This window comes from Suncus etruscus, chromosome X (genome assembly GCF_024139225.1).
Source record: "Suncus etruscus isolate mSunEtr1 chromosome X, mSunEtr1.pri.cur, whole genome shotgun sequence".
NCBI lineage: Eukaryota > Metazoa > Chordata > Mammalia > Eulipotyphla > Soricidae > Suncus > Suncus etruscus.
Window position 1 is genome coordinate 9,814,133 of NC_064868.1, and position 14,209 is coordinate 9,828,341.

The window sequence follows — 14,209 nt, forward strand, 5'->3', positions numbered from 1 at the left end:
GGATTGAACCATGTGCCAGGAAAACACCCCACCGGCTGTACTGTCACTCTGGCCCAAGACTCTTGCCTCCTTAAAAAAAAAATTTTTTTTTGGTTTTTGGGTCACACCCAGCAGCACTCAGGGGTTCCTCTTGGCTCTACACTCAGAAATCGTTCCTGGCTGGCTCGGGAGACCATATCGGATGCCGGGATTTGAATCACCATCCTTCTGCATGCAAGGCAAATGCCCTACCTCCATGCTATCTCTCCACTACCCCCCAATTTTTTTTTTTTTTTTGCTATTTGTTTTTGGGCTACACCCAGTGGTGATCAGGACTCTGGCTCTGTACTTAGGGATCACTCCTGGCAGGGATTGGGGAACCATATAGGGTGCCAGGGATTGAACTGAGTGAGCATGTGCAAGGCAAGCCCCTTACGCACTGTACTATCTCTCCGGCCCCCCTCACTGAACTTTTACATTCACAACTTCCTACCCAGTGGGATAAAGGTGATGATTCTCTTTATGGTTCTAAAAGTTTGGGTTTGGGGGCCCTACCCTTTGGTATTCAGAGCACCATGTGGAGTGGGGAGAGGAGCCAACCCCCCTCCCCGTGTGAAGTCTGTGCCCAGCTCACTGAGCTCTTTCTCTAGTCTGCCCTCGTGGGAGCAGTCAGGAAATGGCTTGGAGCGGGTGGGAAGGCAGAGACGGGTTTGGAGCTGCCCAAAGTGGGGGCCATTAGTGTAAGGTTTTTCATGCTGTACCCCAAGATGGGTCGGGCAGTCCATCCTGTGAGAGGGTGTGCTGCAGCATCACACCCGACCAGTCCCAATAGTGACCCTGATGTCTCTGCCATGTAATTCCAAAGTCACCAAGTCCTCTGGTGTCCTGGGTGTGGCTTTGGGAATGGCTACTTGGCCAGTTCAATGCTCCCTGTTCCCACTACAGACATCATGAGCACGGGCTGTGCTGCTAACTCTCACTTCTGCCCACAGTGGTCCCGCACATCACGGATGCAATCCAGGAGTGGGTGATGACTCAGTCCCTGATCCCGGTGGATGGGCAGAAGGAACCGCCCCAAATCTGTGTGATCGAGGCAAGCGTGGGACTTTGGCTTCAGATACTCTCGGCTCCTGTCTGCCTTTTCAAGCATCGGCTTTTCCTGCAGCTGGCCAGACAAGGGGGTTGGGGTGGGATGATAGGGGGAGAGTATAGATGGGTCACCAGTCGGGGGCCAACATTGGTACACACCCACGAAGCGAAAAGGCTGGTGGTGGGTGTGGATTTTCCAGTTTTTCTAAAAGTCGATGTCCGGGCTCCCTGGCCATAGTCAGGTCTTGGGGATTTGCAGTAGCCCTGGTATGTGTTACTTGAATGCCTGTTGCTGAGTGTTGAGTAGCAGGTGTTGGCAGAGTGCATCGGAGTAGAGAGAGACTGAGTCAGGGCAGGCCTATGGTAGAGATGATTTCCAGGTGAGCTGGAGCTGAGAAGTGTCGGTTTAAAGAAAGAATTTTTGTTAACCATTTTTAACCTCTTATCATTATATCTTGAGTTTTGGGGGCATTCCCTAGAGTGTTCAGAGTTTACTCCTAGCTCTGTGCTCAAGGATCACTCCTGCTGGTGCTATGGGGTGCCCATGATCAAACTGGAGTTGGGTATGTGCAAGGCAAGGGCCTTAATTCCTGTCTTATCTCTCCAGCCCCAGAACATACTATTTGATTTTTTTTCCTTTTTGGTTTGTTTTGGAGGCTATATGTGGCTATGCTCAGGGGTTCCTCCTGGCTCTCTGCTCAGAGAATATTCCATGTGGTGCTCAGGAGACCGTATGGGAAGCCGGAGATTGAACCCAGGCTGACGTTGTGCAAGGCCAATGCTCTCCCCCTTGTACTCAGAACCTTATATTTGAACTTGCTTCTTACCCCCACCCACTGCCCTCTTCCCACATATGATGGGAAGCTCAACCCTGTCTTCCTTGCTTAGGCAGCACTTGGCTAAACCTCCAGGCAGGAGGGTGGCTTGCTGGTTAGTTCTCCTTAGATTCGAGCCATCCACGTTCACGTTTCTGCTGGGACTGGCCACCTCCTTGCTCACCAGTGCGTGTGTCCCTCAGGAGTGAGTCTGGAACAGACAGCTTGGATTCTCAGCACAGCTGGGGCCCTTACCTTGGCCAGCTTGGCTTAAACTTCTCAATGCATTCACCTGCTAAAGGGTCCCCGGCTCCAACTCAAGCCACCTTTCGAGCTTTATGAACTAAGTTCGTGAATGCCCGGTGTGTGTGGGAGCACTAGGAAGTGCTCAGGAGTGATTAGTCATTCTGGAGATGCCTGCTGACAAATGCTGTCTCCGAGCTGCAACGGAGTCATCTCTAGTGCGAGGAGAAAATGTACAATTAGGACATAAACAAGATGATAATAACAGGCTAGTTAGGAGGATTAAATGCGATTATCTAAAGCACTTGGCAATGTTCTGGCATGTAGGGAAGTGCTCTATAAATATATGGTAGCTGCTATTGGCATCATTTGTAGTGCCGAGCAGATGGATACAGATTATCTTCAAGATTCGTGTTTTTGGGGCCCCCAGAGATAGCTCTGAGGGCACATGCACATGCTGTTAGTAGTAAAAACGACACATGTTATATGTGTTGTGCTCTTTTGTGCTCACTATGTTGTATGATGATAGAACAAATAGCCTTTCCTGGGTAATGCTTCCTTTACAAGAGTGCAGTATAAAGTCAAGTGTGTACTATATATTGGCAGTCACTGTTGTTTTTTTCTATTTGCAATTCTGCATTTAGATTTCACCCTCCCTCCCTGATATGTCACTTGGTAGAAACCCTGGCTTTGGAATGGGCAGATACAGAGAAAAGCTGACTTGGGGAAGGGGAGCATTGCAGCTGTGTTTCAGACTCCCTGGTGAGACCCAAAACTGAACCCCTACAAACATTCAGGGAGTCAAATGGAAAATGGGGGTTTGGAAAGATTTTTTTAACTTTTTGGTTTTTGAGGTCACACCTTGCAATACTCAGAGATTCCTCCTGGCTCTGTGCTCTGGGATGACTCCTGGTGGGGCTTGGAGAACTTCCTATGTGGTACTGAGGATCAAATTCAGATTAGCTATATGCCAGGCAAGCACCTTATTCCCTCTACTATCTCTCGTTATTGTGGGAGCCATACCCAGTGGTGCTCCAGGACCATGTGGGGGTGGAGTTCAATCCTGGACCTCCAGATTCGAACCATCGACCCTTTGAGCTTCCTGTTTGGCCCTAAACACTGCTTGATTCTATGTTTGGGCCATTCATTGTGAACAATGCTACTATGAACACAGGGATATCAGAGTGCAAATATCTTTCTAAGTTAGTCTTTTCGTAGCCTTTGGAGAAGTGCTTTGGAGTGACTGAGCTGGATTCGAGGCAGGAGAGATTTTAGGCTATACAACTATTTCGTTTAAAGTTTATGGGCCTTGACCAAAGGCATTGGGGTCAAACCAGGCTCTGCAATATACAATGAACATGCCTTAACCCCTAAACTCGTTCTCCAGCTAGAGGCAGGAAATGATCTTGTCCATTATGGCCATGCACTGACTGATCTTACTGAGCTTGGGAACTGTGATGTTCCAAATGGGATGTACTGTGACTTTAAGATATACACTCTAGTCTAGATGTGGCTCAGTGATTTTAAAGTACATTGTGCCTCACCTGTGCAAGGTGCTGGTTTCGATCACTGTCATGACAGGAAAAAACAAAAGTGCCGGACTTTGAAACACAGGGCACAAATGTTTCTCATGGAAATATATGAAATATGCAGCAATTAAAAATTTTTGTAAAGGAAAAACATTTGGATCACACCTAGCAGTACTTGTGGGAGCTGGTTTCCCACGGGCTGCTGCCTGTAGTTCACAGTATTTGCCATGTTCATGTTCATGCCGACCCTAGAATGGACAGTTCACGCAGCAATGACATGCTGCTGGAAAAACAGACGGAGTCATGGAAGAAGGTGCATAGGGACCAAGAGGTTCAGCAGCCTCTTGGATCTAACTAAACCAGCCAAGCTTCTAGTAAAACTGAGCTGCTTTCCCTGCCTTGAATGTGTGAGGTCCTGGGTTCAATTCTCTGCATGGTCCCCAGTGTACCTTCAAGCATCAGACATAGCCACCCCAAATAAATAAACAAGCAAAAGAGTAAAGCCGATTCTGCACATGTCACAAAGTTGTAGTTTCATTTTCAGCGTTGGTGTGAATTTAAAATATTGTGATGGGTTGCACTCTTCCTGGTTTTTTTTTCAGGGCAATAATGAATTTTGGACTCTTTTGGTAATAATGCGTAGTGTTTGTCCAGCATGTTGAGAAGGGAGCCAGAGACAGCTACATTGCAGCCTTTCCTATTGGAGAGGGGATGCAGTATTGGCATTTGCCACATGAGGGCAGAAGGAGATAACATAGTGTTGAGATTTCCCTACACTTTCCTTTAAGTGCAGACCAGAAGTTTCCCTAATTATTTTTCCTTCCATTCAATTCTGATGCATGGTCTCTAACGACACCTGTGCCACCCTCACAGATTCCTGATGGCATGGAATAGTGGTTGAATTTTTATTTTTTTTCCAGAAAGATCTTGTCTTTCTGTTTTCTAAGTTAGGAAACTTGAATTTGAATGCTGTTCCCACCCCCCACTTTTTTTGGTATTTTTTTAGAGTTTTTTTTTTTGTTTGTTTTTTTAGATTCTGTGTTTAATTACTGATAACAGAAGTTTCTCATGCGCTTGAACCTGTTGGTTTGGTTTTTGGAGGCATGGTTCGTAAAGAGTACTTTCTTTGGTAGCAGTGTAATAATCCCTGGATTTCTGAGCCTTAGTCCTCTGCGATGATAAGTGTTGTTCCTTAGACCTATATTGGTTTTGGAGACCTTTGCAGGATGCCAGACTTCTGTGTTTCTGTCTCTCAGGAATACGGTCCATCAGTGCCATTGTGGCTCAGTGTCCAGTTACAGGTCTGCCTGGGCTGGAGGCCGTGGGGTCAGCTAAGAGGAGCCTAATTTCTGGTGGCCTGGATCAGTCTTTGGGAGGCAGCACAGCCCCCCAGTTTGAAGAAGAAAGCAGAAAGAGATGTAAATCAAGGAGGGTATGGGGGCTTCCTGGTGTATGGGGCTGAGCATGGCTGTGTGCTTGATTATATGTGCCTAAGTGTGTGTATGTATGAGCAGTGATAGTAGGAGAGATTATTCATTCTCTGTGGGTGAGAGAGTGAGAGAAAGAGCAAGTGACAGCAGGAGTGATTTTTTTTCCTAGATGTGGGGTCCAGGTAGCAACTGCCTTAGCTTATTCATCTCCACTTTTACTCACTCCCTGCCCCCCTTTTTAAATTTTCCAAACATGACACTGTCATTTAGGTAGCATGAAAGGTCAGCAGCCCATACAAGGGACCCCTCCCTTTCCCCTGCCACATTTGCTGTGGAGGGCACATTTTCCTGTCTGCTTGATTGAAGGAATCCATCAAATGGATGAATTTTGTCAGATCTGATGCATCTGCTTCCCTAAGCCCACTGGCCTGCCCGGTACAGAGTCACCTCCAGAACCCTGGGCGTGGATCATTCTGGAAGCCATGCTATCTTCGCTCGTGGATCTCTTGTGGCCATGCTGTTGAGCCCCGCACCCCCTTCCTTTTATTTCTGCTCAACCTATGTTCTGTGCTGCCTTCATTTTCCTCCCTTTGCTGTGACCAGTATCTCATCACTGCTCTTGGCGGGGCTCCTTGCAAGAAGCCATCTGGGATCTGCAGCTGTCCCAAGACTGTGCTTTGTGCGAGACTCGCTCAGTTGTGGGTGGGCCCTCACAGTGTTCTGTCCCCTGCAGCTGGGTGGCACCATTGGCGACATTGAGGGCATGCCATTTGTGGAAGCCTTCCGGCAGTTCCAGTTTCGGGTCAAGAGAGAGAACTTCTGTTGCATCCACGTTAGCCTGGTCCCACAGGTGAGTCGACAATTTCTTGGGAGTATTCTGTTCATTCCACTAGGAAACGGGGAGCCCTGGAGCTGCTCCTTCTCCAGAGAGCTCCCCATCTAGCCCCAATTCACGGTGCTGATGGAACCTGTTTCTTTCCAGCCTATCATGAATGGGGAACAGAAGACCAAACCCACCCAGAACAGCGTAAGGGCGCTGCGGAGCATGGGCCTATTCCCGGACCTGGTAAGTTCAGAGGACCCGATGCTTAGCCTGGGGGGACAGGCTCCCCTTTCCTTCTCTTGCCTCTGTTTTAAGGCAAACAAAAACACCAGTGAGTTTGCACTCTGGGCTCTGCACTCAGGAGTCACTCCTGGTGGAGTTCGGGGACTGTATGGGATGTTGGGGGACTAAACCCTGGTTGGTAACCTGCAAGGTAAGCGTCCTCCCTGCTGTACTATTGCCCTGACACCTTCCTCCTCCCTCCTTCACTCCCTCCTTCCTTCTTTTTCTCTTTCTCCTCCCGTCTCTCCCTCCCTCCTTCCTTCCCTCCTTCCTTCCCTCCTTCCTTCCCTCCTTCCTTCCCTCCTTCCTTCCCTCCTTCCTTCCCTCCTTCCTTCTTTCCTTCCCTCTCTCCCCCTCACTGCATCTCTTCCTCCCTCCCTCCACCTCCATTTTTCCCTTTACCTCTTCCTCCCTTCCCCCTTCCTTCCGTCCTTCCTTCCCCCTCCTTCGTTCCTTCGTTCCTCCATTTCTTCCCTCCCTCTTTTCCTCAACCCATCCCTCCTTCCTTCCTTTCTTCCTTCCTCCCTTCGCCCCTCCCTTTCTCTTTCCTTCCTCCCTTCCTTCATCTCTCCCTCCCTCCCTCCCTCCTTTCCTTCCATCCTTCCATCCTTCCTTCCTTCCTTCCTTCCTTCCTTCCTTCCTTCCTTCCTTCCTTCCTTCCTCGCTTCCTTCCTTCCTCACTTCCTTCCTCTCTCCCTTCCACCCTCCCTCCCTCCCTTCCTCCCTTCCTTCCTAGCTTCCTTCCTCCCACCCACCCTCCCTCCCTTCCTCCCTCCCTTCCTTCCATCCATTCTTCCTTCCTTCCTTCCTCGCTTCCTTCCTCCCTTCCTTCCTCGCTTCCTCCCTCCTTCCCTCCCTCCCTTCCTTTTTTCCTTCCTTCCTTACTCCCTTCCTTCCTTGCTTCCTCCCTCCCTTCCATTTTTCTCCCTCCCTCCCTCCCTCCCTCCCTCCCTCCCTCCCTCCCTCCCTTCCTTCCTTCCTTCCTTCCTTCCTTCCTTCCTTCCTTCCTTCCTTCCTTCCTTCCTTCCTTCCTTCTTTCCTCCCTTCCTTCCTCGCTTTCTTCCTCCCTTCCTCCCTCCCTCCCTTGCTCCCTCCAGGATCTAGTACTACTCCTGGCTCTGTGCTCAAGGTGAGCCCTAGATGTGCTCAGAGAACCAATTGTCTTGTCACAGATTTGAACCAAGGTCACAGTTGATGTGACTGCATGCAGGGCAAGTGCATAACCTCCTGGACTATCTCCCCAACACTTATTCATTGTATGCGGGAGGGGCACACCCAGAATTACTCCTAGTTCTTGGTTTCTATGCTTGGGAATCACTCCCAACACTGCTGGGGGGGGGACCCTGGAACTGGGGTCAGGGGCATCCAAGGGCAAGTCACTTACTGTGTCTTTGGAACCCTGGAACTAGGGGAAGTCTGTTCCCTGCATCCCATGTAGCTTCACACTTTCCCGGCCTCCACTGACTGCCCTGTAGACAGTTGGACAGGTGCTGTCAGGGGCTGAGCCCCAGGTCTGGAACAATTTCCTGGGTCCTTACTGAGGCTGAGCCCATTGCAATTACATTTGTCCCCAAGCTGCCTTTTATCCCTGTATTTTGGAAGAAGCCCCATTTCCAGCCGGACCTTGGAGCACTAGAGACGCCCGGCAGCTGAGAGTCCTTCCTGGCATGTCTGTCCTGAATTGAGTCACACTTGCTGATGTCACTGCTGAGAGTACTGGCTGAGAATCCAGTAGGAGTCCAGAGGAAGGGTCACTGTTAGTTTAAAGGAAGGGCTGGGGTTGTTCGTCGCCTAGCTCCACCTTGCTGACATATGTTGCTCCCCCTCCCCCAGATTGTGTGCCGGAGCTCCATCCCCATCGAGATGGCTGTGAAGGAAAAGATCTCCATGTTCTGTCACGTGAACCCTGAGCAGGTTAGTGTTGTTCTGAACATGCAACAGACTTCCCACCACTTCTCAGGAGACTGCATCTCACAACTCAGACAGAAGCTGCTCACTTAATGGGGCCTCAAGGGAGGCTTTGTTTTGGGGGGATCTTTGGGCCACACCAGGCTGTGCGCAGGAGTTATTCCTGGTTCTGCAGTCAGAAATCACTCCTGGCAGGCTCGGGGGACCATATGGGATGCTGGGAATTAAACCCAAGTCTGTCCTGGGTTAACATCACTATGCTATCACTCCAGCCCTCAAGGGAAGCTTTGAGGAATTCCCCCAGACCACACTTCTCAGGCCCTAATTAAAGGATGTAGGCAGGACTGGGGATGGACCTCAGTGCTGACAGACATTTCCTTCCTTCCTTCCTTCCTTCCTTCCTTCCTTCCTTCCTTCCTTCCTTCCTTCCTTCCTTCCTTCCTTCCTTCCTTCCTTCCTTCCTTCCTTCCTTCCTTCCTTCCTTCCACCTTCCAACATCCGGTAATGTTCAGGGTTTACTCCTGGCTCTGTGGTCAGGAATCACTCCTGATGGTACTCAGTGGACCATATGGGATGCCAGGGATTGAACCCAGCTTGGCAGCTTGCAAGGCGAACACTCTACCCTCTGTGCTATTGCTATAGCTCCTCTCTCTTTTTTAAAACTTTGGTCACATTCAGTGGTGCTCAGGGGTTACTTCTGGCTCTGCACTCAGGAATCACTCCTGGTAGGGTCAGGGGACCCTATGGGATGATGGAATCAAACTTGGGTCAGCCTTGTGCAAGGCAAACACTTTCCCCTCTGTACTATCACTTTGGACCCACAAAGTCACCTATGTCCCTCAGGAAATTCCAAAAGTGTTTGAAGCTTAGTAGTGGCATCGGAGACACAGGCGGAGTATATAGGTTTCTTCTTGTCCTGCATTAACCTTTGTGGCCCTGCAGGTAGAAAACTGTATTCCAAGGGTGTTGTAAGTAGAGCAGGCTAAGCTGGTGGCAGTTCTGAGTGGCTGAAGTCAGAGTGGACGTCTTAGTTTTCTTTCCTCAATCTGCACACATATCCATCTGTCTTTGCTGAACCTTTCTTAAAGTCTGTTTCCATTACTTCATGTCATTATGCCATTTCCTCCTCATTTCTCAGGTGATATGTATCCATGACCTTGCCTGCACATACCGAGTGCCTCTGCTTTTGGAGGAGCAAGGCCTCATTAACCATTTGAGAGACAGACTGGATTTGCCTATTGGTGAATCTTCAAGTAATCTGCTTTTCAAGTGGAAAAAAATGGCTGACAGGTATGTGAAAGGAATGGCTAATCTATTCTCGAATAATTGTTGACTTTGGGGACAGAAAGGAGGTGTACCTGAAAAGGTGTAATCTTTATTTCGTTTACTTTCTGTGTGTACATGCTTTGCTTTGAATGTAGTACATTGTTAAAGTGTTTTTAAGATTTTTCAGACTTTTGATTTTGCTCTGTTTAAAGTGAATTGTAGGGCTTTCAAATGATAATTAATATTTTTTTAAATTCTGGAAGAATTTGATTTGCTTATTTTTTAGTTTCTAAATATTGTATTTTATTTATTCTTTAGAATCCCAAACTTTTTGCTAATAAGCCACTTCCCAGAAGCCTAGAAGAGCCGTGGGAGGCCTCCTGCCACCCCTACCCAATGTATTCTGCCTCTCTAGCAGTTTTTCAATATTTTAAAATTCTTAATATGTTGGGGCCTGGAGTGATAGCACAGCAGGCAGGGCATTTGCCTTGCACGTGGCTGATCTGGGTTTGATCCCCAGCATCCCCTATGGTCCTCTGAGCCTGAAAGGAGAAATCTCTTAGTGCAGAGCCAGGAGTAACCCCTGAGTGTCATTGGGTATGACACCAAAACTAAAAAAAAAAATCCAATGTGCTGGAGTGATAGTATAGCAGAACACATAGTAGATTTGCATGTAGTAGACAGCCTGGGTTCAATCCCCAGCATCCCCTATGGTTTCCCAAGCCTGCCAGGATTAATCCCTGAACACAGAATCAGGAGTAAACACTGAGCACCATTGGATATGGCACCCAACCAAAAACTTTTGAGAAGTTTGAAGACAATCACTGTAATTGCAATGAAGCTGGTCTCACTTGAAGTCTGAATCAAATGCTCCTGCTACCTCCATCCCACAGCAGCACTTTCTATAAACACAGGTGAGGCACAGCTGGCCAATTTACATAGATGCAGTCTGCCATGGGCTTAAGTACTGGCTATGGCATTGGGCTCCAGACTGAGCCCCACATCTGCTCTCATAAGCTTTGTGACTTTGGGCAGATTGCTGAACCTCTCTGGACCTGTTTTTCAATCTGCGTATAAGATTAAGAAAACAACGCATTCTAGTTGTAGCAATGGAAGAGAGCAAACCTGTATGGATTAAGTATCCTCTTGGTACTAAGTATTTGTGACAGTCAAGAAAGTGATTGGCTGGTAAGCAAAATCACTGGCTTGAATACACTGACTCCTTCTAAATCTCATTTAAAATTTTATGAATGTTTCCAAATTTTGAGGGCAAGTAGAACCAGCAGGAAAGTGTAGGTTCTGCAGTGAGGTACTGGAAGACAAGTATTTCTTATATTCAAAACTCGTTTTGGAGGAGGCTTCAGCTGGGGGCTAATCCTCTTTAAGCGTGAGAAGTTTGACATGTTGGGAAGAGCTCTGAAAATGTATAAAGTATAAAGTATAAAGAGCTCTCTTTTATACTCTAAAGCTTGGCACTTGCAAAAGCCTGGGTTGGATCTTCAGATGAGTTTCCTTTGGCACCTGTCACCAAACTGGTGATGAAAACAAAGGCCAGCCTGGGTGATCGATGCTTGAAGCGCAGGTTTGACTGTGGGAGCCCTGAATTTGATCCTCAGCACACCCTTCCTTGCTAAATGTGGCCCCCAAACCCAACCCAAATAGCAGTGAATTGTTTTCTCTTAGTTAAGAAAGTCTGTAGTGTAAAATTCAGGAGCCTCTGTCACCTGCTTTTTTCCAGAGTGGTTGTCTAGAGTTTCATGGCTCATTGAAATCCAGGAAGATCTCATTTTTAGATCCCAGCTTTCCTGGGACCCACAGTGACTCTTTTGTTCAGATCCCATTACACACGTAGATTCTGGGGGACATGTCTTTTTGGAGCCACCATTTGGCTCACTGCGGCCGTCAGCAAAGGGGTTTCTGTTCCCCTCGACACGATGCTGGCTCTGGTGGCTGGCTCTGATGCTGGCTCTTCCTAGTTGAGACTGGGAAGTTTGTTTGGCTGTGGAGCTCTGGCTGCTGTTGAATAATGTTCATTGAGTAAGGAAGAAACCAGGGTAGGTAAGTAGCCTGGACTAGAACCTTGATCCGGTGTTCCCCGGAGACTCAGGGTCTGAGTCCTGCAGAAAGAGACCACTCACCTGTGACCTTAGGCTGCTGTGGGGACAACCCTGCTGCTCTGGGGGCCACCCCACCCCACCCCCAGTTGCTCCTGACACTGTCAGCTGCTGGCATCTCTTGTCCACTAGAGGGCTCCATAGAAAGCAGGAAGGGATGTTCTGGTATCCCAGCTGGAGTGGGTCCTAGTGGACTTGGTTCTGCTTCATTCCCGGGCATGGAGCCCCTTTTCCTTTGTCTACAGAGGCAGAAGATGGGGTGGGGTCTCACTTCAGCTGCTGTGTTCACGGCTGTGGTGGAGAGGTCCTCTAAAGTCTATCTTGGTCTTGCAATCTCCACCAGGAGATTGGGCTGATATGACCAGGACGTTTTTTGGAGTGAAGAAGGGCATCCTCCTCCCACCTTTTCATACTTCTGGAATCCCTGGCAGCTGAAAACATGTCCCACAAAGCCATAATAATAGGAATAGTGCTTGGAATTAGCACTTGATAACTTTGTTTTGTTTTTTTGTTTTTGGGTCACACCTGGCAGAGCTCAGGGGTCACTCCTGGCTCCATGCTCAGAAATCGCTCCTGGCAGGCTCAGGGGACCATATGGGATGCCGGGATTCGAACCACTGTCCTTCTGAATCTAAGGCAAATGCCCTTACCACTGTGCTATCTCTCTGGATTATCTCCAGATAATTTTGATCCCAAGATCTAGGGATCCAATTCAAGTCAGCCACGTGCAAGGCAAGCATCCTACTGTTATTATAATATATTTGCAGCCCCTAGTGTCCAGATCTTTAAATGTTCTTTGCCCCTTTCTAAAAATCTCTAAAGTCCCCACAGACGGCCTCTTTGACCATCTGCAGAAGTGGGTGGTGCACAGGTAACTACGCATGCTCCAGAGCATCCTAACATTAGCCCGCAAGCGACCTCAGTCAGCTTCCTTTGCTGACACTTGCAATGCCTTATTTGTTTCTCCTCCATGCTTGTGCCCTCTCCTCTGTCTTACAGTCTTGGCAGAATATGAGAGGCCTGAGGAATAGTCCTTAACACCATAATGTTTTGGGGCTAAGGTGATTGGGGAAGGGTTTGTCTCAAAGCTCTGAGACATCTGCAGTGCTGAAATTGGACAGACCATCTGATAAGTACCAAAGCAGATGTTTTCCTGTGCTGGGAACCAAAGTTCTGACAGAAGCAATGGTAAAAAAAAATTCTCGATAAGAGGTGATTGAGCCTTGTGTGGAGAATGGAATTTTCTCATAAAAATGATCGAAATGACTTGTAATATTTTAAATAGTTCTTCTCACACCATTCTTTTGACATGCCGTGAATAAACCCAGCTTTTGTGGGCCGCTGGGAATGTAACCATTGTTTATGGAGACACTTAGAATGCATTTTCTTATGTAATGTCACCTTGCGAAGTTAATACGACCATGTTTCCTATTGACATTCAGTATGCTGTTTCTTACACAGTGTCACCTTACAAATGCTGTCCAGGGCATCTCATGTGTATCAGCTGTCGACAACATTTTTGTTATGGTTAATACTCGTATTTTTCTTGTCTTTCTTTTTGTTTAATTTTTTTTGGAGGGCACACCAGTGAGACTTGGGAGTAAATCCTGGATCCGCACTCAGGAAACATTTCTAGTGAGCTTGAGGGACCATAGGGGGTTCTGGGAATCGAACCCAGATCAGCTGTGTGTAAAGAAAGTGACCAACCTTCTATACTAGCTCTCTGGCACCAGATTTTTGGGCCACATCCAGCCATGACCAGGAGTTACACCTTGCTCAGTACTTAGGAATTACTCCTGGAGGTGCTTGGGGACCATATGGGATGCTGGCATTCAACCCAGTTGACTACGTGCAAGGCAAGTGCCCTCCCAGCTTGTACTGCCACTCCAACCCTTCATTATTTTCTCTGATCTACTTTCCAGGATTTATAAGTCTTCTTTCTTCTGAAAGCCACCTGGGACTTCTTAGGCTTTTGAAAACACTTGGCATAGATTTTATTTCTTCAGGGACAGGGGGGTGGATTTGAGATAAGTACATGAAGTTTTAAGTCTCTGCTCTCTAATGCTATAGGAATTGCTCCAGAATCAAAAGAGGCTTGTGGTTTGCATTCTGCTTATAATCTTATCTTCCTTCCCAGGTATGAGAATCAGCAAAAACCTTGCTGCATAGCTCTGGTTGGCAAATACACCAAGCTCAGGGACTGCTACACGTCTGTGTTCAAAGCCCTGGAACACTCAGCCTTGACCATCAACTACAAGCTGAATCTGATGGTGAGTCCTGGTCTGCTGATTCAGCGAAGTCAGTGATTCATCCTAAGCCTTTTGGGTTTCTGAGGATAGGGGGTAGGCGGTCCTCGGGGCCACCTGCAGGCCTTAGGGCTGTGCTCTGTGCCAGTACCCTGGTTCAGAACCAAATAAGCACAGAGAAGATGCACAAGGTGCAAGCTTGCAAGAGTCCTCCCCTGTGGAGTCTCAATTTCAAGTTTCAAGTCACCTCACAGTGGAGCTTCATTCTCCAGCAATGAGCCAGGACAAGACATGTCAAGTCATTAGTGACTCAGGCACAGGAATTTTTACCCTCTGCCTCAGATCAGAGTTGCATTGAGAGGCAGGTGCTCAGTGGATATTGTCTTTCTACTCACTCTCAGCACTGGGAGCCACACTTGCCTGGTCTGGGAAATGGTGGGAACTCTCCCCCAGTCCTCTTCCCAATGCTCACACATGGCCAGGTG

General features: G+C 48.0%; 1 protein-coding gene across 2 annotated transcripts in view; it reads left to right on the forward strand.

Annotated features, from left to right (window-relative positions):
* Nucleotides 1-14,209, forward strand: part of CTPS2 (CTP synthase 2) — a 132,013-nt gene that overhangs the window by 11,278 nt on the left and 106,526 nt on the right. For both annotated transcript variants that reach the window (XM_049766796.1, XM_049766795.1), the window contains exons 4-9: nt 972-1,072; nt 5,819-5,935; nt 6,068-6,151; nt 8,024-8,104; nt 9,237-9,388; nt 13,616-13,748. In XM_049766796.1, the coding sequence (XP_049622753.1) occupies nt 972-1,072; nt 5,819-5,935; nt 6,068-6,151; nt 8,024-8,104; nt 9,237-9,388; nt 13,616-13,748 (668 nt within the window). The remainder of the gene's footprint in view (nt 1-971; nt 1,073-5,818; nt 5,936-6,067; nt 6,152-8,023; nt 8,105-9,236; nt 9,389-13,615; nt 13,749-14,209) is intronic.